The sequence below is a fragment of the Empidonax traillii genome, unplaced genomic scaffold, assembly GCF_003031625.1.
Source record: "Empidonax traillii isolate 1590-97213 ecotype Southwest subspecies unplaced genomic scaffold, ASM303162v1 scaffold131:size1687323, whole genome shotgun sequence".
Lineage (NCBI taxonomy): Eukaryota > Metazoa > Chordata > Aves > Passeriformes > Tyrannidae > Empidonax > Empidonax traillii.
In genome coordinates, this window is record NW_020955324.1 from 265,587 (window position 1) to 290,798 (window position 25,212).

Consider the following 25,212-nt stretch of genomic DNA (forward strand, 5'->3'; position numbering starts at 1 on the left):
TATTCAGAATATCTTCTTCTCCCAGCTAACTTTAGAAAAATGAGCAACCATGCAAAGACAATGTCTTAGAAAGACAAATTTAAATCAGCATACCCTGGAAAACCCAAACAAAAGGGAATTGTACTACTTTTAGCATCAACAATGTACTCTTTAGGCAGGCAACAATATGACTTGAAAGCTAAGATTTAAAAAAAAATATTTGAGAGTAATTCCGTGATTTTTCTCTGTTTTTTTCTCACATAATTAGGCAATATTCATCTTAAGAATTCTTTTAAAAATATCCTCCAAAAATGAAAGAAAAAGTTGAGAAAAAAGACTCTTTTTTGTACATTCCTTGCTGAATATTTGTAAAGGTGATTTCCTTGACTGAATAAAATTCCTTTTCTTTGCTGTTCCAAGGCAGTCTTGAAACTGCAACATGAAAGATAACACGAAAAAATGAGCTGAGCAGCCACTGGTCCATGATGCTTTTGGTTTCCTGGACAATACAGTTTTCTGTTAGGTACTATCCTAAGTATATATATTTTTACCCTTTAAAAAAGGGATAACAGAAATACTTTTCAGAAATGTATTGTCTCAGCTATTGCTGTTTTGAGAGGACATATTGTCTTTTTCGTGACTGTGCAAGGACAGAGAGAGGAATGTATAGATCTAGGAAAGGGAAAAAAAAAACAACACAGCCCTAAGGTTTGAAGGATTTTTGGTAAGAAGAGGAAAGCAGAGAAGATTTCCTAGTAACTGCAACCCTACTTTGCTAGCCTGTTTGCATTAGTGTGATAATAAAACCGCGATGAAAACTTTCAGTATTTCTTTGAGAAATCTATTTTAAGCCTCTTAGTTTAATAAAGCTTTTATAAAATATTATGACAATGAAAAAACATGGAAAGAGCTTTATTAGGCAGAGTGCAAGAAACGAGTTTCAAAGAGGAGTAGAATTTGCTTTTCTGTAGATATATTTGTGTACCACCACTGAAGGCAAAGAACACTCAATGGCTGCTGATTTTAAAAGCAGCTTTTATACCGTCACACCAAAGTAGGGTTCTGCCTTACATCATCCAGTTCTAGGTTGTGAAGCCAGAAGTTCAAACTCTCATTAGGAATATAACAGACAGCAATACTGAAATGGGTTGCAGAAACCTCCTGTCCATCTGACCGTGGCTTTCTGCAAGTGGGCAAGGTACCAACAGGAAAATGGGAAAGTGCCCCAAAAAGAAGGAAAGCTGTTTACACAAGTTGTGGACCTCATCTGAGTTCTAAGAATGTTACAAAAAAAAGTGTTACCAAATGGTAACTGATTTCAGGCTTTGTCTCGTGGAAAAAAATTATAAATAAGTAAAAATTAAAGTCCTACTTAAAAGCATAATATTGCATGTGAACTTCAGTTATCTTCAGGTTTTTGTGCACAACCATAATTTAAAGAAAATGAAGGAATATGCAGAACCAGCCAATGTGAAAAGTATTGTCTCTTATGGAAGACATAACCAACACCACAGGTACAGAAGTGTTAGGTTTTTATTTTAAATACGTGGGGATAACTGGGTGTTGCTATAGCTAATGTGTGCCCGTGTAGCTAAACATGCATTACTTGAAATATTTAACACATATTTCTTGAAGATTTAATACAAGGACTCACTACTTGAAATATTTAACACATATCCCTTGAAAATTTCATGCAAGGATTGCATGAGGAAAGAAATAATTTTAATGCAGCTTGTTTTTCTTCTATGCTGAAAGTAAATTACTACAATTAGTATAAACTATTGCAATCTCAGAATATTTGATAAGAAGAAATGAATGTGTTGCATTAGATCATCAATTATATCTATTTTTGTTTACATTCATATTTAACATTCTCTTCTCTATATTGTTGTACTTCAGTGTGTGGAAGGATAAAAAAATTTTTGATAGGTCACTTAGAAACTTACTTTCTCTTGTCCAAGATATTAAGTAGAATTTAAGTACCAGCACCTTACTGATTCATAAGATTTTCTTACTTTCATAAATAAGACATAGGCTCCTACATCACTCAACGATTTTGAAAAAAAAATTACTTTCTAAATATATTACCTTAATTGAGAACAGAAACTACAGCAAAAACTATTTGCTTTATTGAATTATATAATTTAAGGAAATATTTTTATTTTCTTTCTGACAAGTTATACCAATGGACCAAGCAGCAACAGAACTTATATCTTCTATCATCTTCTCCTTAAATTCTTTTAATGCTTTCTTTCATGCTCTGAGTTACCAATTATTATACAAGTTTTATGACATGTGTACTTGGCCTTCCTCTCAAATTGTAATTATTTTTACTTTATTACTTAACAAAAACCTTAAATTACTAAATATTCAGTTTAATTTATTTTTCTCCAACCGTCAAAGTAGAATTTGCTACATGACAAAACTAATCATTCTGACCTTGAAAAAGTCTGTTTCATTTCAAAGTGATCTATTTCTCATAATTATTTTCAGTTTAATTTCAGCCAGATTATGAAAGAGAAAAGGAAAATGAAAAATTGTACAACCAGCTAAAGTCTAGACAGTGACGTTAAAAGGACTATATTAGGAAATATTTAATAATGTTTATTTGCTGTCAGCAAGTAACCCATGTAGGGAAAGGAAATGTTTCTTTGAAGAAATACTATTTATAAAGATTCATGAATTTATGTTAGAATATGACTGCTAACTCTAAGTGGCTTAGTGTATGATGCAGTTTTGCTTGTTTGGTGAACAGAATGCTCATTCTCAGACGAACACAATTATTGTCCTGTACTTCTCTTTATATTCCCAACTATTTTGAAATATCCATTTGTGAGTTTTATGAGTACAAATTATGCTCTATTGCATGGTGATAGATATTCAGACTGTAGGGGGTACTTATCATCATCCTGGAATATTTGCTGATTTAGAAATGTGCTTTATTGTATATTTTCTAAGCCAGGGCATGGAATTTTGTAGGAGAAGAATCACACACACAAGTATCTTAGCAGTAGATACAAGCCATGGAAAGGTCTGGAAGGAAACACTATTTTCTGCATTCACTTCTGTGCATCAAGAAGCCAAAATATAGAACATATGTGGTTCTCAGAGGAAGTTTACACACAACCATAAGCTCTGAATATTAGTCTTAGAGGAAGGGAAAAGGAGGAGATTTGCTATTGGAAGCAAAAGTTCAGAATTCAACATGCAAAGAAAGGGACATGTCATCAAATAATTGTCAAAAACCTAACATTAAAGATATAAGTAGATTTTTTTGTTGTTATAATCAGTGTCCAAGAAATCCTAGATTACTACCACTATCCAATTTCAAAGCATGAAATAGCCACTGAACGTACCACACCTATCTACTCTTAATGACAGCTCTGTGAAATGTCACCAGCAGAACCTCAAAGCAAATTAAGAAAACTGAAGAACCTTTCTTAAATGGAAAGCTCAGTTTGGAAATATTGTTAAGACTTACTAAATCCTTTCACAAAATCCAGAAGACTCAAGGTTTATACTGCAGCTCAGCAAACATCACAGTTGGTTTTTTTTTTCTGATGTTTTTACTGTCATTGAGCTACCATTTATAAAAGCCTGCACGAAGCAGTGAGAAGCCCCATCAAACCATAACCACCTACAGCAGGACATGTCTGAAGTAAATTTGAGCTACTGCCTGTTGAGTTCACATGTATAAATTGCATGAGCAACCATGCATGTCCCTTTGTGGGCAGGGCTTTGCTCCTTGCAAAAAATGGGTATCTTAATCAACATTACTCTCAACAAACAAGAAGAAAGAATAACAAAATTTTTAGTTTGGAAGATAATATTGAGTTCTTGGGGTCATGATGGAGAAATATATTAAAAGGATTGCGAACTCTATTCACTGAAGAGTCTGGTTTTTCTGGGCTTTTGTAAAAAAGTGCTGAAAGATTAAGTGGTCTTGAAAAGTGAAGCTGGAAGTATCAAGAACGAAACAGCAAGAAAGGCAAAAAGATTCAGGACTTCCTAGAGATCCAGTATTTTATAAAATACAATTCATAACTTAAGCAAATGAACTGATAATAATTTTGCTCATATATCTTTTTCAAATGGTCAAAAGCCCTTTTACAAGGGGAGATGGAGAAAAAGAGGTCTCAGTTGCTTTATTCTGCCTCAGTTAACCCTGTAGGTCTGTTGGAATTAGGAAGCCATGAAGAAACAGATAAGACTGCACAGTCGTCTTTCTCAGATGTGAGTTAAATCTTTCTATAGCAAGGAAATTAAATATGTTTTATTTTTTTCAGGTGATTCATATTTCAAGACACTAATGTAAATTGTTAATAAATCTAAAATTGTATCTTTACATTTTATAAATGTTTTTTAATAAAAAAAATTGTGGAACCTGTGCTTTGTGTGAGCTTGCATGGCTTTTGGAACGCAGTGACAGTGATTTCTGCATCTACTTCAGAAACTTATGTCTTAATTTATTCCCTCATTAATTTATTCCATTATCATTTTTTAAACTGTCACATCTGTACTTATGACATGATTATGAGTGTAATCCCCACCAATTACCATTTTTATGAGTAGAAGGGCAAGAAAAGAGTATTGATATAGTAAGCTCTATCAGAGGCAAGGGATGAGTTCCAAATTTCTCCTAAATCCAGCAAGATTTTACAGGGGTTCACAGAATTGCCAGTAGTACTCCTCCCCACACAATGAGCACTGCAGACCACACAAATAGTAAAGCAGCAAATGACACCAAACAGCACCACCAGTCACGCACCTGCTCTGTGGAAATATTTTTATAAATGACTGTCTGATTCCACTCAGGATTCAGGCTCTTCTGAACGTACTTAGTTCTCCGCTTGTACTCAGCACTGAATTTGAACAAAAGGAGAAAACATTACATTAGTGATCATTTGCTTCTTTCAGCTCTAATGCAGCAAACCCACCCACAAACCAAAAACTAGAAAAAGAAAGGAACTGCATCTTCCATTTCTGCATCAATTCAGGGTTACAAGAGGACAGTGACAGCCTTTGGGATTTTTTTTTCCTTCAGTATGCTTTTCTGACATGGTCTTTTAAAACATCTTCTTCTGAGTCTTCAGCAGGCTCTCTCTACGTAAAACCATTTCAAGATAAAGCACCAGCGAGCACATGCATATATGCTTTGTCCTCTCATTGTAAGTGTTGGGCTCTGATTCTAAATTGAGGTGATAATGCATTGATTTCTTTTCCAAGACCATTCTCCCATTAGCACTTTAAAGTAGCACAGGTTCATTATATTTATAGGCTGCTATCTCTAATTACAGGAATCCCATCTCACAAAAACATTTAATGAATGCCATAAGGTAACTAATATCCTGTAATGATAGAAACACTAATCTCTTATTGATCCTATTCTCTGCCTATCCCTCTAACTGTACTGGAAAGAAATATAAAAGTGCATCAAGCTCATGATATTTTTTTTTTTAATCAATAGCCAAGAACAAAAGGTTTGGCTGCATAATCTGTTTTTAAAAAGAATCAGTAATGCTTTTGATTGTACTTCGCATTTCCTGAGTATGGAGAAAGCAGTATACTAATCTTTAACAGAGTATGGATTCATCTAGCTCTGTGAACTTTGATGTCAGAATTACATTCATTTCAATTTTAATTTAATATACATTTTAATGGACATATCAAAAAAGCTGGGCAGAAGAACATGAGAAGCTTTTAATACTTTGAAAACCCCACAAGATAGAAGGTTAACTCTTTCTGTCCACCTGCAAATATATACCTGTTATATCTTTTATTAAACTAAATGTTCCCAGGACCATTTCCCAGCACTGAGAGAGAATTACTTGTATTAAACTCTTTTGTGGTTCCTCTACATTAATTTTTGGTAGTGTACTGTTCCCCTGATTCTCACTTCTGATCTAATTCTTTTCATTCACACTGTGGCATGGTCCCAGAACTAATGAACTAATTCCTTTCACATGAGATTAACTGAGAAGACGCATTCCAGGGACTCATTTAATCACAGTCACTAATGGTGTACCACGCACAATACCAGACTGGAGCAGGTTTGATTTAAGGTTGTGTGAAAGATGCATGTGTTTTACTGGCACATGTATGTCAATGTTGGTACTTCTGCACCAGCAGTTTCACTTTATAAACTCAATTCTACTGTGCAGTGATCCCATCTGATTATTCTGGAGTGTCTAGTGGCCTTTTTCTCCATAAGTGGCCACATTTTCTCCATATGGTTGTATCCAACGTGACTACTAGCCTGATATCTTTAATGAAAGAGATTTGCAGCTATTTTTCCACTTACTTTTTGCTCTAGTCATTCTAGCCATTTCCATTTACTTTCTTGCAAATCTTGCTATCCACTGACTTCCAGTTTATTGAAAAATGTGAAGGCTAGTGGGAGCTGTGAAAGAAACTGTATGTTCACCTCTGCTTATAGGAAGAAAGCAGAAGCTCTCCAGAGGTCAGTGAGCTCTATCAGACACATCATAGGATGGTAAGCATGAATTAAAATCTAGGGAGACCAAGAGCATATAGAAAAGAAACTCACACAAATTTTCCTTGCATATCTCGGAAGGACAGTTGAAATTCAAAACCTGAATCCTTTTCAAAACTAGATTTTGATGGCAAACACTGTTCAGTAATGCAGCTAATTTTTTTAAAGCATCTCAGTAGTCTTCTTGTCCCACTCTTTGATATGACAAAAGTGTCCCCTGCCTAAAGCATCCTGTCTAAATGTCCTATGATCTACTGGTTTTAAGGAACTGATATACTTTCATTTTTTGAAGAAAGTAGGAAAGGGCCCTTTGTGCACTCAGCCAAGAAAATGACACCAATATATTCCCTTTCCTTTCTTGGATCTCCTTTTTCAATAGTAGAACTTCATCTCACAGTTCCTGACTCTTTTCAGAAACATGTGAGAAGGTGATTCATGCAGTGTTGAGTTTCATAGCTCGAAGTCACAGAAGTTAAATGTGTTTTTAACACAGTGACTCTGAAGTATTTCCAGTGAAGTCCATGGAATATTTGGATCTGAACTGTAAGGGTGGTGTGAGCCCACATGCACCTAACCTATGGCCTGTATCTGTTGAAGAGGGAAGCAGGAGACCTTGGCCACTTCTAGGGAGGTGCAGAACCAGCCTAAGCTGGATTACAGATGAGGGTCTCTAGACCTCTAAAGGGAAGGATCTGGCAAATACATTAAGTTCATGCCACTGATATACCTTTTCCCCAACAACTGTGATTAACAGATGGAGATACTTTAATAAAATGCATTCATTAAACCAGTCTATACCTAGTATGAAATAATTGGACTTGAAATTCACAGAGTATGCTGTGTGAAAAGATACAAACTGCATATCTCTTTTCTTAATGTTTTCTCTCTGATTCCTTAATTAGAAATTATTAATATATAATACAACTGAAAGTACAGTGAAAAAAGTATAATAGAATAAGTGTATTAAAAAGTCTAATCAAATACATATATAAAATGTGTAGTTTTAACACATTCATTAAATAATTCTAATAACAAAGGCACATACAGATGATAGAGATCTGTTTATTATGTGCAGGTAAATAACTATTCCATTTTATTACCAAATAGTGCCTATATCTCTTTTGACAGTAACATCATTCAAAGTCTTGATAATCAAGTTTACAGTTAATTGTTTTGCAGCTTTCAGTGAGAGAGAATGAAGTTTGAGATATCTCGGAACTATGTTCTTACAGACTTCAGAAGAAATTTTTCTTGTCTTCAGAGTTTGGCCCTGGAAGATTACTGCATCAAGGAGTATTAACTACTTGTTTCCAGTTCCTCCTGACCTGGAAATGACCTCATTAGAAAATGAAAAGCAAAAGCATAGCCCAGTTGCATCCCATCAGAACTCAAGATAAATCTATATTTCAATGTAAAGGCTTATAGTATCATTCATGCATACAAAAAATGAAAGAATAAATTTGGAAGATAGTAAACTCTACCTGGCATTTTGGACAACCATGACTTGTCTGCACACCCATCATTTAGAGAGTTAGGAACACAGAGGAAGCAGTGAGAGAAAATAAGAACAGAGATGAAAGAAAATGTGAATAATGGTAGCTTCTAGTATCAGAATCAAAGGAAATAGAGGCATTAGGAAGAAGTCTAGAATGGACTGAACTCCAGATAAAAGTTATTCAGTAGCAATTCAAGTTTGGCACTTTTAAGAAGCTCTTTATTTTCATTATTCCCCAAAGGCCCAAGTTGCATGCAAAACTGTACCAGTGCCATGTTTTAAAATAATGAACCCAAACAAAACTAAAATCCAAACTCTTCATAACTTGGCAGCATGTTAAACTTGGATCTGGCTTAGGCCCCTTATAGGGTGAACAGGTCTTTAGTTCAAAGTCTTATTTCTGCATCAGTGAATGTACCTGTAAAATTCCCAGCAAGATTGATCGGACAAGCATTTTACAAGACTCTTATGTGCATTAAAAAACCTCTCAAGCTTTAGCACCTGTTTCCATTATATTCAGTAATAGTTTGGGCCCAGTGCCACTGAACAATACTGAATGCTGTATAGCTAGAATTAATAAGCTACAAAAGAAAATGTATGGCCTTATTTGTACCACTGATGCATTTAATGGTGCTTTGCCTGTATGCCAGATGCTGAACTGTGACCCCAGCATCCACTTTCCTGTTACTTTGAATAGAACAGAAATACAGATTTTTATTTGCATGGTCCCAGCCTAAGAGTCTTTTAGGATGAGTATGATTGCACAAGCAGGGAAGTTTACAGGAATTTGCCTTTGCAATCTATAATCTGATGCAATAGCTTAATTTTAGATACATCTATTGTGTCACTGAAGTCAGCAGGATTCTTATGAATTCTGCATATACCTATGACATTCTGCAACATTAGGGCAAAAAAAATAGTTATAATATTGCTGACACAGAAACTTATCTTTTAAAGGAAACACTGATGAACTATTTGTAATTACAGAGTCTAAAAAAGTAATAGTCTGTGAAAAAGTGATTAGTGATTTATACAGTCATTAGATACAGAATTACTGGTATTTGTAAAACTGTATCAGCTCAAAAAAAATGCCATATAACTCATATGGAGATAATGTTTTCTGATCAGTATTTCTCACCTTTAGTAGTATGCTACAACATTAAATTTATCTCATATACATTAATTCTGCATGTTTGAAAATCTATCCTAAATTCAGATTGTCTTCAGCTGAGGCAACCATTCCATGCTAAATGTAACATGTGGCTTTCTTTATTACAAAAAGTACTCCATATATTTAGTACATTTCCATAGAGTCTGTTGTTATTTTAAATATTTTTGCGTGTTTTATAATTTTTTTAAAAGGAAACATGGAAGAAAAAAAAGTAAATCTATAAGAATGATAATAAAGTTCCTAAGTCATTAGCAAAGTATTCCCAGTTCTGCTGGGAATAGGATCTGGCTCTGTATAAAAAACTCAACATTTTTGCTGGTGTTGCACCTTGATTTTCTACAGCAATAACTATCAGTTCTGTTTATTAATAATAAGAAGCAAACCCTAAATTAAAAGAAGGTCCAGGTTAAAATATCTTCTACACTTACCCTCTCCCTGGAAGAAGATAAACTTTAACAAAGGGGTCCGAATAGCCATTGTTGTCTCTTGGAGCAAGGTTTCTCGCCTGAAGGATGTGGATGATAAGGTTGCCGAGGTGCTTGTCATAGTTGATTTGAAGCTAGTGAATACATTAAAACACAGTAGGATTATTTGTTACTTTTACTTCCTAAATTATTCAACACCTATCCTAAACCCTTCGAATAAAATGAATTTTAGACTTCTATATGGAAATAAACACATTTTTGAAGTTTCTCTCTCTCTCTCTCTCTTGACTAGAATGAAATGCTAGATGATCATGTTGGACCTTTAGAAAAAAAAAAAAAAAGAGAAACATTCAGCTTGATCTATTTCAGCCAAGGAAAACAAAGGAAATTTGAACCCTTGAAATTATTCTGAGCAATAGCCAGCTTATTGAGTGATAATTACACACATCCTGCCTATTTGGAGCCCAAGCCTGATTAGGATGTTATAATACTGTACGGAAAGACTTTTAGTGCTAATATAGAAGAGAGAGGTTAATTAAGGGGGAAGAAAAGCCCCCGAAATCTATAAGAAGTAAGGCTTCAGTTATTCTGCTGTTCTATGTTCCACTGTTTAAAAAAGCTAAAGTCAATTTACATAAGGGATAAACTTGGCATATCACGGAAATAAATACACTGCACTATAAGAAACCCTCAATAGTTCTTGCCTCAATGTAAACAGACGGGGAATTTCTGAAGAAATCATAATAAGTGGCCAAAGATTAAGGATCAGAATGAATTTCAGTATGCTTTTAGCCCCTTTGGGAACAGCAGCATTTTCCATTCTTTTGGTTGTATTTCACAAGACAACATTAAAGACAGATGCAAAAATGAAGCACTGACTTACATTAGCGACATTTTAAGGATTGGAGTTGAATAAGAAATCAGTTGATAGATGTTGTTTTCTGCGAACTTATTGCAGAGAAAAACACAGCCAGTAGCAACAACAATGTACACAGCAAAATACATCTTTACCTGAATTTCTCCAGTGATTGGATGAGAAGCAGATTTTGTAGTTTCTGTGGGCTGCCAGATTAAAAAAAAAAAAAAATAAGTACATAGACACACACTTATACACACATACATATTGGAAATAATAGATTTTCAAAATTACCTTTTAAGAGGTATGGTTTATACTTCTGCATTGCCACAGATTTTTAAAAACTGTTTTTCTCCAGCTGTTATGTTCAAAACTAATAGTTGTGGTATTTTAACAGCATTTAAAGTCCAGTCCAGCCATTTTGATCAGCCTTTGTGCAGGTGCAGAATCAATCAAACAATTGAACACAAAAATCTTTATAGTCTGAGCAGATTGGTCACACAGAGAGGCACGGGGAAAAAAAGACATACAGCATTGAGTCTGCCTAACAAAAGTGAATGTTGCCAGGCGAAAAGAAATACCATGTCAAGTAAAACACAGCCATATTTCTGGCAATATGAGAAAATCAGAGAGAGGCAAAAGGTACATGAGTTTAAACTGAGTTTAGGTGAAAGTGGGTTAAAAGAGTGGAAAGAATGGTACTAAAACTAAGTGATATGTATAAGTGGGTTTCACAATTGCAAGGCATTTTTTGCTTTGTTCTGTGCTTTCTGATAATCAGTTCAGCTACACCACTTCATCTTCGAATTCCTCCACAAAGGTTCTGTACCATGAAATTTAAATTTTTTGTCCTCCCCTTCCTCTCTGTTCTTTATCACTGAACTTCTGTAAGGATTTGACAAAAAGCAATAAAATCTTTAATGTTTTCCCTCCTCCCCTTTTCCTCACTCCTGTATTTTAGCAGTTGGAAAATAATATCACCACTTGCCTAGAATCCTGGACTCACAAAAATATGCTGTTCAATTAAACGCTTCTGCCCTTGAGCCACTCTGGACCTACCTCTAATCTGCAAGCCATCAGTCAAGCAAGAAAGCTCTGGTTCAGTTAGCAGGATTTGAATATTTTTGCATTCTCTCCACATCTGCTTCCTTGGTTGATGCAGCAGAAAACAAAGGATGCAAACAAGGACAAACTTACTGTTCTCTGAAGACTGATCTAGAAGCCATCTTTTCCTGCTCCTCCAGATGTGAGCAGCTGCCTGACATTATTCTGTGCAATTAGTATTTCTATCGCTTTCTGAGAAGAGTAAAACCCATCTGCCTCTTTTATGCTGCCCTATACTCCAAGAAAACCCTTAGAGACTTTCTCAGGATGTTGGGCATCAATTGTTTTAAATTAGGTCAGTGCAGGGCCCATGTCACCCAGACCAGAGCCTAAAGCAGAGGTGATGCACTACCCTTTTCAGGTTTGTGGTGAACATTCCGATCAAACATTCTGATCTGCAGAACAGAACTAACCAGAAAAATCCCAGCCAAACACCAGCACAGTGAAAACACGGGAGAAAACTAGCCAAAATCTGCCTGTTTTATGGTTATGTTCACTGTCCTGTGTTGCCTTCTTCTTATTTGCTGTACTGCTTTACCTTGCCTTCTAGATGTATTTCTTTATGAACACAAACTTTTCCAGAAAAGAAACAAAACCAAAGTTCATCTTTCAGCAAATGCACGTTTCTAAAAATGATTCTCATGGAAAATTTTAAAATTAGATCTTCTTGGTACCTTAAAAAGCTTTTAAAGAAGTTTAATCCTTCTAACAGCTAAAATAGGTCATCAATAGTTTATAAAATGCTCAAAATCTGAAATAAAATTTTAGATTGATAGCAAACTGCTCCTAAAATTTCTTTGCACCTTAGCAGACTCTTCAGAGAGAGAATTTCACTCCTTTTGACAGAGAGCTACCTGAGCATCATGCAAACTTTCAAAATAGGGCTTGAACGGCTTATACTTCTCATACTTTACCTCTACAAATGGATTTTATTATACTTAGTAGTTCTGACCTCAGGCTGTACTAGCAGTGACAATACTGACAACACCAAAAATAACATGGAGCTAGCTGTGCTGTGGCTACAAAATCACTGCCGGGTAGTCTAAATGCTCTCATTTTTCACAAGTTGGAATAGCAAGAATAATGGGTTTGTTCACTCTGCATGTCATGTAATATGGAATGTACTAGTACAGATAATGTAGGAGTTTGTAGAAAAGGGAATGGCATGACAAATTTGTATGGGGACTTCCAAAGGTGGTTAAAGGGGGAGTTTGTAAAGTGGAGTCTGTAAAAATAAATGTTTCTATATCATTGCTGAACGTCTGTATTCATTTCCAAGGCCCTGATACACTATATTAAATATGATATTTTTTTCTCTCTGTTATCAGGAGATTTAAAAATGACCATGAAGAACTACCTATATATTTAAAAGAAACATGAATAATTTAGGCTGAAAGAGGCCTCTCAAGGTCATCTGGTCTAACCTCCAGCTCAGAACTGGGCCAAATTTGAAGTTGGATCTGGACTGAAAGGCAGAGATGTAAATAAGTATCTTTCTTTATCAGGGCCTCAGTGAGGATTAATGTGAAAAGAAGAAGAAGTATTTCACTCCAGAATTCTCTAGGAGCTAAAAGATTTGAGGAATTAGAAAAAAAACTAACCCATTCTTCTTTAAGATACAAAGCAATTAGCGCTTCTAGAGGACATTTATATGGATGTAATCTGCACCATACGCAGATTAAGCATTTACAATACAAAAGAGAAAGGTCTGCACAGCATATAGTGAACTCAAGGCTTCCAAGGGTTAAATCTGTCTTGAGATGGCTAATATAATTTTATTCTAATTTCTTTCAATACTCCCTGCATGAACTCACACACCCTGCATAAGAGATGGTGCTTTGTAATGCCATCACACCTGCTGAAGAAGGTTGTCACGACCGTGAGGTGAAACTTGTTAATGCCAGGCTCTGATGCTATGCACTATCACTCTCTGCAGCAATCGGACAAAGTATTAAATGTGAGACAACTGGCACTGCAGAATACCAAAGAGGCTCCTACAACATTTCTAGAGTGTATATTCTATACAAAAAGCTTTAAAAAATACTTGCTAAAAATAAAAGCAAGTTGCAAAATCAAGATCTAGGCAGTTTGGCTATTTAGTCTGTCATGATACTTTGGCAGGGCTGCAGCCTGCCTAGAAATGCTGTCAGCCCAAGGCAAAGAGCCGTTCCAGAAAGGATGAGCTTTCTCTTCTAACAGAGCTCAACACCATTATAAACTTGGCCTGCAGTCAATGAACAGAAACTATGCAAGTCAACAAGAGCTATGGTTGTTATGAAAGAAATGCCTCTCAACATGATTTTCAGAAATAAGCAAAGAATGTTTTAACTATTTACCTGACTAGTCCTGAGTTTTGCATTTCCTACATAAAGTTCTAATATTTTTTTTTGTTTCATCTTTATAAGCCTCCAGCTGAATTTTCATAAAAGAGTACCGAATCTTCTGTGAAGCAGGAAATTAAATTTATGCATCTAACTTTACGTGACCTGCTACAGTGCCAAAGCTGGGAACCTAGTCTCCTCATGTGGACAGAGAGGAGCACCTCTCCAGCATACACTGCACAGCAAGGATTTTTGGATCTCCATACTTACACTGTGCAGTGAATTTAGGATCATGATTCATCTAACCAAATGAAAGGGGGTTCAGAGTAGGTAGTGTGACATGTGCCAAGAGCCCTGCCCTTTCCAGGCACTGCCATGGCAGGTTTCACCCAGTCTCATGATTTGTACTTTGGAAGTGCATTATTCTCAGTGACAAAAATCATGCATATGACAAACTAGTTCATATGTAGATGTATACAATATCCACAGTATGCTGCAATGAATCCAACTATTCACTTAATGATTAGGCAATTCTGCCAGATCCCTGAAGTTAGACCCAGTAAATCTTGACATATAGATGTAACTTCTGCATCATGGACCTGAATTAGTTCATAAAACATCTGTAGGTATTGTGGAAAGACAGAATTACTATCCAAACCAAACTGATCAATAAATATCTTTACAGTTTGTACTAGTTGCTGGATGAAAGGGTATTTTATGTTTCCTCTCATGAAAGTTATGTTGGCATATTGAAGAGCTATCTGAAATGAGCAAACCAGGTGCTGGGTTTGGTTTGTGCAGCACCTAACTCATCCACAGTTCAAATAATAGGCATAGCTCCAACAGAACAAAAATACAAATATACTTTAATGCAATAGCAATCTGGCAGTCCCAAGAAGGAATAAAGATGATGATTAATAAATATCTAGAAAGCACTCTGTTTGCAATGTGAAGCTTTGTTTCTAATGGTAAGAGTGTGAGAAGCTGGATATTCAGGAGAGCAATCAGCACTCTCGAAAATTGCTTAAGCAAATGCCATCTTCACAGAATTGATTTTCACTTCAGGTCTTAACTTGTTAGACACAAAATGCAAAAATGTGGCAAATGACTTTATGATCCCATTTTCAGTTTCCGCTGTGAAAAACTGTTACTAAATCCCACTCTTCCCTTTTCAGGTGTGCATATGCACAAGGAGAAGGAACTTCAGCTGAAAAATGGACAGTATATGGCAAAGAATATAAGAAATTATGCTTAGCAAATTCACAGGAATTAGTTGGTGAAAAAACAAACTTTAACAGTAACTTTCATTTTCATTCTTTCCCTGGCTTTCAGAGACATGCTCTGGTTATTCATAGCTTGTAACAATTCAAGCAGTTTAGTATAGAGAGGGAATTATGGTCTTACTAATATCAGCTGCTTCAGTGAAACTAGTACCTCACCATAATGTAGGATGTACTTAAATAGCAAGAGCAACAAAGACAGCAAAGGGCAATTTTGTTGTTCAAAACCAGTAATATTAAGTTCAAAAAATTTTTTTTAGATATGGACCAATCTTTTATGACCTTGGATAAATCACATAATCTTTTTTTATATCCAAGTTCAGTATCTTAACAGTAATATACATCACCGTCCTGGAAATGAATTCACCAACGTGCTGTAATTTCTTGCTACACTAAACAGGCAGTTTCTTCCTGTCATCAAAATATTATTGCTGCATATTTGGGAAGTTTCTTACCTTGCTGCTGTGGCGCTTTTTGCTCACTGAGGGAGAACCAGGCTGACCAGGGCTAGGAACAGCACTGGAGGTGGCAGAAGTGGTTCCAGAGTGGACATGAGATCCCTTTTCCACTCCTGAGGAAGCAACCAGAGGCGACTGCTGTAGAGAAACCTTTTGGAGCTCTGCAGCCAGCTGCTTGGGATCAACCCCCGGGGACTTCGCTTTATCTACTGGATTAAAGTAAGAGAGCTTTGTGTTGATAATTGCCAGCACATCCAAATCCATCTTGCCATGGTACAGGGACAGAATAATGATCTTTACAATTTTTCATGTCATCTCCTTGTACACTTTGAAGACGCAAAAGGCAACCTATAAAAATTAGACATCTCTCACACAACACTGACATTCCAATTCCAATCTTTCTGTCAACTAGTGCTACTTACCTTGAAAGCTTTCTAAGAAAGTAATTCTAGTCGAAGAGAAGGTACTTCTAGCTGAAGAAAAACAGGCCTTGCTGATTATGCTGATTCATACTGGAGCAAATTATAGATTTAAAGACTGGACTGTACTGTCTTTCAATATTTGAAACTGGTCCAGGTTCACTAAGTATCTCAACTTTCTTGTAAAAAGCTTAAATCTTTTTTTTGTTTTGTTTTGGTTTGGTTTGTTTGTTTGTTTGTTTTTTGTTTTTGTTTGTTTTTTTAAATCAGCTGAACATTCAATATAACTGAATTCTGCTTCTGAGATAATTTATACAAAACCAAAGAGAAAAAAAGCTCAAATCTTTAGCACCACAAATTAATCAAAGCAGAATAAAGTGAAAACAAATGAAGAATAAAAGCCCTGATTCATCTTTCCTTATTACTCACACCTATGTAAGACATCTGAGTCTGAATGCCCTCCCTGCTGCCTGGGAACGAGTGGGAGGAATTCACCCTTTGGAGACTGCAATTTCCATTTAACACAGAAATGAAGTCAGGTAAGTTCCATATATGCCTTAAACTGCATAGAGTTAAAAGGATACTAGGGACAGCTTCCTTCCCAGGTTCTCAGAAGTATAAGAGGTTTAAAGCAAGACAGAAGTCTCATACTGCCTGCTTGGCTCTAATTCATTTGCTTTCAGAGAGAATGGAGATTGTTCCTTTCCAAAGCCCAGTCTGCCAAACCTCAGTGGTAATGGCAAGACTTGACTTGGCAGCCAGAAGGCACTCTACAGAGTTGTTCCAACTCAGAAACCACTAGAAAATCACCAGACTAGGAGGAAGCATGCCTGTAAGAGTGGAAAAATTTAATTTTATTTCTGTTCTTTTTCACTTTGAGTTTTCTTTATTAATAAAAAGTTGTTTATTCTATCTTCTATCCTTTCAAAATCTAATTTCAGTGTCTATGGATGTCTTTGGTGTTCTTGATCTGCTCACAAAGAAAATAATTATGGTTAGCTCTGCCTCAGTGCTCTGTCAGAGTTAGTCTTGTCTTTCAATTATTACCAATAACATCCATTTTCAACAAAAAGTAGCTTTATAGTAAGTATATTATTAGCTGGGAAATGTTACATGATCAGAAAATAGAGGATTTAATCCAGACAATTTATGTACTGATTGATAAAACAGAAGCCGCAAAACCACAAAACTCGGAATAGATCCATGAAATTCTGAGCAAAACAGTCTTTTAATCTGCACTGAGCTTGCTGAGGGGTTGCATTACTAGTAAGATTGTCCATATTGATTCAAAGTTAGATTAGATATGACTGATAAAATGAACGGAGCCTGCAGTCATGGCATTGATTGAATAGAAGGGAATCCCCTCAAAAGCACTGCCATTTTAGAACTCACATAAAACTTCACATTGACTACTGCTGTTGCATGCCTGTATTTTCATCACTTATCACAGACCACAAACCTTGTATTAAGCTAACAGGTCTTTTCGCCAAGGTCTTTTCCAACACTGACAATTCTATGATTCTGTGAACAAAGGCCTCAGGACTTGTGTGTTATTTGAATTTGCTGCAGTTTGCTGGGAGCTTTTTTTTAGCTTGTCTGGCTGCAACAGCAGTTGTTGAATGACAGGATGGCTGCAACCTTAATTTGCCTGAGTTATACTGTATGATTGTATGGAATAGTGGCCATTCCTAATAATTTTTATATAGAAAGGCACAGAAGTATTTGCACTGTGCAAATTGAAGTATTTATGACTCCAGATTAATAACGATGTTTATAAGAGTCTCTGAGGCCTGGGGAGACAGCAGTGCTGCAAGGTTTGGACACAGGATGAAAGTGGAGGCACTCGTGAAACCAACAACCCACTGGTCAGCTACCAGCAGAGATGCAAACTCAGGGGCTGGGCAAAGTAAGCCTTAAAGGCAACAGAAGGAAAAAGAACAAGAGTATATCACATGTAAAGTTTACACTATCCAGTCAAGTCCTATGCAATGCAGAGTTGTTGAACAGTGGGGAAAGACCAACAGTGGGGAAAGAGTAAGGTATAGTAGAAAACATAAAAGAGGCACAAGTGGATCCTGATGTGAATAGGAAGGAATTATCAACATCACCCACCTCCCAGCAAGGAGGAGTCAAAAACTCCCACCACAAACATCATACTCCTCCCAGCACACTCCTCAGGACACCTGAACCTCCCCTTATGCAACTTTCATCTTGTCCTAGCACTTGTTACCTGGGAGATGAGATCAACCCCAACCCAACTACAGCCTTCTTTCAAGTAGTTGTAAAGAGAGATAAAATTCCCCCTGAGCCCCTTTTTCCAAGCTAAACACACACAGCTCCCTCAACTGACTTGTGATCCAGACTCTTCCTCAGCTCTGTTGCCCTTCTCAGGACATGCTCCAGCACCTCAGTGTCCTTCTTGGAAGAGGCCCAAAGCTGAACACAGAATATGGTATGGCCTACCAGTCCTGAGTACAGGAGGACTATCACTGCCCTGGTCCTGCTGGCCACATCATTGCTGATACAAGCCAGGATGCCACTGGCCTTCTTGGCCACCGGGGCACATGTTGGCTCATGCTCACCCACAGTCGACGAGCACCTCCAGGTCCTTTTCTTGACACTCTTCCCCAGCCTGTAGCTCTGCATGAGGTTGCTGTAACCCAAGTGCAGGACCTGGAACTTGACCTTGTTGAATCTCATGCAATTGGCCTTGGCCCATTGATCCAGACTGTCAAGATCCATCTGCAGAGCCTTCCTACCCTCCAGCAGATCAACATTACTGCCCAGCTTGGTGTTGTCTGCAAACACATTGAGGGTGAACTCGATCCCCTCCTCCTGCCTTTGTATGTAAGGTGTGGTCCCCTTTTTACCCATGGCAATATTTGGGGTGTAACACCTGAGCTTACAATGTTAACATTCTAGCTTATATCACATCAAGTTTTCAGCTGCTATCCAGACCTACAATATCATCAAGCAACACCTTGATGCTCACCTGCTCTTACTGGCTCATGCAGCTCCAGGTGCTGGGGGTTCTCAGAGTCCGAGAGCATGTTCAGGTCCCTAAAGAAAGCAATGAGAAGCCTGAGACAAAAGAAACTCTTTCCTCATACCCTCATTATTGTATTAAATAGGTAAATGAATAGTGGGTCATGACAGAAAGCAGCTCCCAAGCATGGTCCCTTCTTAGCTGATACATATTGGCAATGCTGTTAAAGAGCTGAGAAGAAAAGCTTCTTTTAAGGTGAAATCTTTAATGAATTTAATGCAAGTTTATGCATTTCTTATGACGCTTAAATGATTTTCATCTAAAGGATACAGATTTCACTTAAATTCAAGTTACTACCAAATCACCATCTTTTTCTAACACCAGTAAATTCAGTGAATTGTATGTTTGTCAATGAGAGGAGATTGTGGCTTGAAAATGGAGATATAATTATTTATAAAAGTATAATTATTATGATCTCACTCAGTTTATTTTTCCTTATGACTTTAAAAGAAAACCAGAACAAACAGATCTCCCACACTCACAGTGAACTCTTGCTTATTATTACACTGATGTTTTGTGCTAACAAAGGTTCCACCTTAACAACTGTAAATTAAAAAAAAAAAAAAGCCATGAAAAGCCAAAAAAAAATGGAAACAGAAAGATGGGGAAAAACTCACAGTCTTACACATATTTCTGCTTCCCCACTCTGTTGAATAATAATGCTCTGGACTTCTTCATAAGTCTTCCCAGTCAAGGGGATGCCATTCCATTCCAACACCTGCATTCCTATGAAGGGAAAAAAAGGATGAGGTCAAGGGCTCAGATTTTGACAGAGGTATCAGACAGGTTCTTCTTGTCTTGCTTTGACAATAAGGTTTGGTGTGACATTCACTGAATGTTGTTTAAATGGCACAGCACACTAGCACAGCCCTTTCACTTCACACAGATTAGAGTGTTGAATGTTATTGTCCCTTCAGCTATAACTTACCTGCTGAAACAAGACAAGAAATCAATGCTCTGTGATTCAAACTATACATGCACTCTCCACAGTCTGGGTTGCATGATACTGAAAAATTCTGCAATATCAAAAACATGCACACCTACCAACATGGCAAGAAACCAAAACATTTTATATAATCAGACATTTCCTGCCCAGCCATGGTCTTGGAAGATAACTCTTTCCTACAGTGACAAATGGCTGTTGAGAAGCCAAGCTTCAAAACAGAATTAATTTGTGAATATGTTTTGATAATTCAAATATATTTTCTCTACTTTATCACTTATGAAAATACAAAGAAGTGAAGGCAGCTGGGCTAACTGATTTTAATGAAATGATGTGCTTCCACATTTCAAACATCAGCCGGGTAATAATCAGGTTTAAATTTTTCTTCCATATCTTTTCTCAGGAAAAACTGAATAAATAGCTGAACATACTTCACTGTGGAAGGTAGGAACAGAGCTATGATAATCAGGCTGAAAAATATTGAATACTGATCTAAGCTGCTGTGTCTTCCAAGTGTCTCAGGACTGAGTCAGGAGACTCGGTATGGATCAACATATCTCTATAAAAAAGTTTTATATTCAGTATTTCCACAGTCAATCCCTCTATAAATCAAGTCAGGTGTATTCTGATAAGGTGAGAATCTTTTGGTTAGAGTGAAATGCTTACAAAAAGCAAGCCATTGATTCATATCTGGGACTTGTAGGCTCTGAGAACTGGGTTCATATTTTGTAATAATTAATCATAAGGTTAACTCCAAAAAGATTAACTTTTCACCAATGTACAAACATCAAAATCCAAGCCCCTGGCTCTAGTGGGAAAAAATTGCTTAATAGGACAAGATACTGAATTCTTAATAGTCCACTAGAAGCAATGAATTACAAAGCATCTGAAAAACACACCACCCACACAGCAAGGAAAACCACAAACACTTAGCTTGCTACCACTTACACAGATAAAACCAAGTCTTCGCCTGGATCATATTTTAATTTCAAAATCCTGCGCAGTTGCATATAACAAATAGGAAAAATAGTGAAGTGAAATGTGGAGATAAACTCATAGAAAAACATGCTGCTAAATAAAATATAATGAAAACTGTTTATGGAATAAAGCAGATTAAATTGACAATGAAAGAATATGAGAAATAAAGACTACAACTTTATATTCCAAAATTTTCCATTGGATTCCATGAATTAGGAGTTGAATTATCAGAATTGATCGTAACTGTTATAATCAAGAATTTATCATTTTGTTTGTAGCAATTTACAGAAATACAAACTGTGCAAAATGACTAAAAAGTGATGCTCAGAAGGCAGTAAAGCCATCTGCTTCATGCTAAAATAGATTTGACTTTTTCTAAAATTTAGCCCCTTTCATTTACCAGCCATGATTCAAAAACATGATGTTGCTTTTGCTTGTTAAAGCAGATCTGATTCTAAGCTCAGTTCCTCTGAAATAAAGCAACAGTAATTATGATCATGTGCACGTCCCCCTGATTTTTAATCATACAAATATAACAGTATGAGCTCTGTCTTTAGAACGTTTCTAGAAAGGAAGCAACTGAAGTTATTTTTGTTTTCTTGCCAGTGTGTGACTTCACACTACTATTATGGCATAGGGTGTTATACACGACAGTATAAACCCCCTGAGTAAGACAAGCAAAACCACCTTTTCCATGTATTAGCAGTGAACAAGAACAAAACCCAAAAGTTTTAGGTATGTGAGAAAGTGATTAATATCTTTCTGCTAAAAAAAAAAACAAACAAACAAAAACAAACAAAAACAACACTTTGTTGACAAAATACTACCAGCTGCTGTCCTAGCTTTATCACCTCCTGCTTGCATGGCTTCAGAAGAAAATTTACCAGGGGAGCAGTAAGGCTATCATCAATGACTCAGTTTAATTTAAAAGACCAGCAGGAAGAGCCTAGCTGAGTACCACTGCAGTGCTGGGATTTGGAAATAGAGTCTAATTTCTACTGGTGAGAGTTCCAGTAGTGTGTGCAATGGCACTGCACTCACTCGCTTGGTCAGTAAGGCCACGCGCACATGAACAAAGCAGCAAACCAAAAGGAAATGGAATCTCAGCAGCCTTGGCTCATGCAGAGATCCATTTAAGCTGTCAGTATAGGGGCATTTTCTTCTCATTGTGTGCCTTGGGGATCATGAATGTTTAAAATCAAGCAATTTCAATGCAACTTAGCTGATCTGACTGATAGCCCTGCGGTTTAAGGAAAAAAAATTAGGCAAGAAGCTGATTTCTGTTTTCTCAAGGTCTAACTGCTATACATGCTTTGCTTGGGGAAAAAAAAAAAAAAGTTACAAAGAAAATTTTCAGGATGAATTCGAGACTAATCAACAAAAAGAGAAAAAAAGGAACAAGAAGTCACAGGAGACTGACAATAAAGTTTTGTTTTGCCGAAAACCAATCACATTCTGTCACTGGTCTTTGGTAGTCAGAACAGGATAGTCACATTTCCAAAATTTTGTATGCTTCAAATCACCAGTTTATAAATAAACAAAAAAAAATGATAAAATAAAGTAATTGATGGTGATCAATTACTTATTTTTAGCAACATCAGCTCCCAGAGTCAGCAGATCAGCTTTAAACATCAAGACCTCCTCCCTGCTCCACAAGTGTGCTCACAGACATGATTTGCTCAGCCTTTTTTTTATCTGCTGTATGGTGACATTTAGAACATGGAATAAGAAGTGGTTCATAATTTTCCACTGATCACTAAATAATTATTACAGAGAGGGAACCTTATACATTCATAAGTATGTAATGGACATATCCAGATTTAATACCATCCCTTCCCTTAAAAAACCATGCTACAGTTCTAACACATTGAGAGAAAGAGAGAAGACTGCTATGTTCTTATATTCTTCCATAGATATCTGTTAAGGGCCACAGCTGGAGATATTATCAAAATAGAAGTGTACCTTTCCTCTGACACAGTATAGCCATTATGTTCTTTTTTATAAGCACCAAATAAATCTCTCTAAGTCTCCAGTATTTGTTATAGTTACTGCTCTCAGGGCTTAAACTGAGAGCTTGCTCCTGGACGTAGGGTCAGTGCTTACGCTGCAGAAGTGAGGAAGGACCCATTGGGCCTTCTTTGATGGTTTCATCAAAACCATCCAAGGAAAGAGAGGGTGATATTTGGCTGTATTGCATGTGTTGCCATACTTAACACAGGAAGCTTAATGCTGTTCAAGACTGTCAGGTTCTTTTTACCAAGTAGTAAAGTGCAAGCATTTATTATTGTTTTTGCATGAGTATGCCAGTTATCTGTTAACTGATAACAATAAAACCCGAAAACTCTGCAGAACTGATTTCCTTTTTCTGGTATTTTGACTAGTCATTTGCCAGCTTGTGAAACGGAAGCTAAGTACTCATGAAACTTGAAATAATTCCCTGGGGTCCCCTGGGAGCATTCAGCATCCTTTGGAAGAACTGTGTAATTTTGGGTAAGAGAATTTTGGAGTAGAAAGTTTGAATAATATGGAAAGAAGATGAGTTCGTATTTAAATCTAGGACCATACTTCCAACACTGTATGAAATTTCTCAGGATCCTGAGTAAACCTGTACCAAAATATGAGGAGCTGGTCCTTGCTTGGAATTACCATATGATTTGGACAGAAGATCTGTTGATAATTTTGATTGTTTTATGCTAAACTGCTAAGCCCTCTGATTGCTGACTATTTATTCATATGTGGATCAACTGCCAGGAAAGAAAAAAGCTTATGTAATAGCAAGGACTATGCTGGCATTGCTCACAGTCCCTGTGTATGTTTTACAGTTGCTCAATCAAGAAATGCAAAATGCAGCTCACTCCTTATGTTCAACTGCTTACATAACAAAAGGAACTTTTTAAATCTTAAATGGTGCCATATGTTAAACTTATTGAAATATTGCAGATATTGCAGACTGTCAAGAGAGGATGAAGAATTCCTATACCCAGAAGTGTTCAAAACCCAACAGGATCACTGCCTCTGCTTTGAAGAGGGAGATTGAATTAGGGGATCTGTAGAGGTGCTTCTGAGACTCAACTATTTTGTGATTCTGTGTAAAAAAGGTAAATTTTGTTTTATAGACTACGTTATTTTGTAATCTATATATGCTGTAGTTCCATGTATCGAAGAAAGCAGACATAGCTGATTCTAGCTAGATCTGCACTGTGATCATAAATAATTTGAAGTTCCAAGAATTAAGTGATTTGGTCTGAGGAATAATGAATAATTGTTCCTTAATATCTTTGAACTCATGTACTGTTTTTTAATGAAGAGGATAAATATTAAGCAACAATGATGCGCAATAAGAAATTATCAGAAATTAGTTCCATGGATATTGTTTCAATCTGTGTATGTATATCTCACAGCTTCTTTTAAAATCTTGGTTTGAATTAAATTTTAAAATTTAGATTTAATTGCATCCTGTATCAGGATACACAGAATTTAAGAGAAACTTATACAAAAACAGCTGTACTTTGCTATCCTACTTTTTGGCAGAGGAACTTTGATGTAGTTCCTTTGGGTAGACTCTGCCCTCATTAAGCAATGCTTAATTAAACTTATCAACTGTCATTCTATTTAAAACTAAACTGTAAGAAAGATCTGAGAGCTGATAAAGTGAATAATTGCACTTTTGCCTCTTTTAGGAGTTGTGATAAAGAAAAGATTTTCCATGACAGAGAGAGTGATCAAAAAATACTACCAACCACAGTCTACATACAACAAATAATACTTAATATTTGCTGAAAATACCCTAACTTTCAACTTATTTCCTTCCACTGAATTTGCTATGCTATGATAACACAGAAGCCTTCACACTAATATTGTTCTTTTAATGGTTAACAGTGCATATTAGATGGTATCCTAGATATGTCAAATGTATTAAACTAAAGGTATTTAAGGAATAGATCTCTTCAAACACAATCCATGTTCATGGCCAGTGCTTTGAGGACTGTTTCTTAGGAGATGTTGATCAAGGACTGTGGCTGTGAAAGCTCCCTGCCATGGACCCAGACACTGCTTCTCTTTCTACCTGTACTAGGTAGAAAGAGTCCTGCACTAGGACTTTCATTAGCTTTACTCCTAACTTGAAGGTGGAGTGGGGTTTAATGGTTGGACTTGATGATCCTAGAGCTTTTTCTCAACCTTAATGATAATATGATTCTAATGCATACACTGCTGGCTGGAGAGAGGTTTGTTCCTTCGCCCTG

General features: G+C 36.5%; 1 protein-coding gene across 9 annotated transcripts in view; it reads right to left on the bottom strand.

Moving 5' to 3' along the window:
* Nucleotides 1-25,212, bottom strand: part of PCLO (piccolo presynaptic cytomatrix protein) — a 339,690-nt gene that overhangs the window by 65,225 nt on the left and 249,253 nt on the right. For 6 of the 9 annotated variants that reach the window (XM_027883653.1, XM_027883655.1, XM_027883654.1 and 3 more), the window contains exons 11-17: nucleotides 19,665-19,773; nucleotides 18,994-19,061; nucleotides 15,580-15,791; nucleotides 10,575-10,625; nucleotides 9,567-9,697; nucleotides 7,954-7,980; nucleotides 4,748-4,841 (exon numbers count right to left, since the gene is read on the bottom strand). In XM_027883653.1, the coding sequence (XP_027739454.1) occupies nucleotides 4,748-4,841; nucleotides 7,954-7,980; nucleotides 9,567-9,697; nucleotides 10,575-10,625; nucleotides 15,580-15,791; nucleotides 18,994-19,061; nucleotides 19,665-19,773 (692 nt within the window). Of the gene's footprint in view, nucleotides 1-4,747; nucleotides 4,842-7,953; nucleotides 7,981-9,566; nucleotides 9,698-10,574; nucleotides 10,626-15,579; nucleotides 15,792-18,993; nucleotides 19,062-19,664; nucleotides 19,774-25,212 lie in introns of those variants that run through there. The other 3 variants (XM_027883652.1, XM_027883657.1, XM_027883656.1) reach the window with 3 other exon arrangements.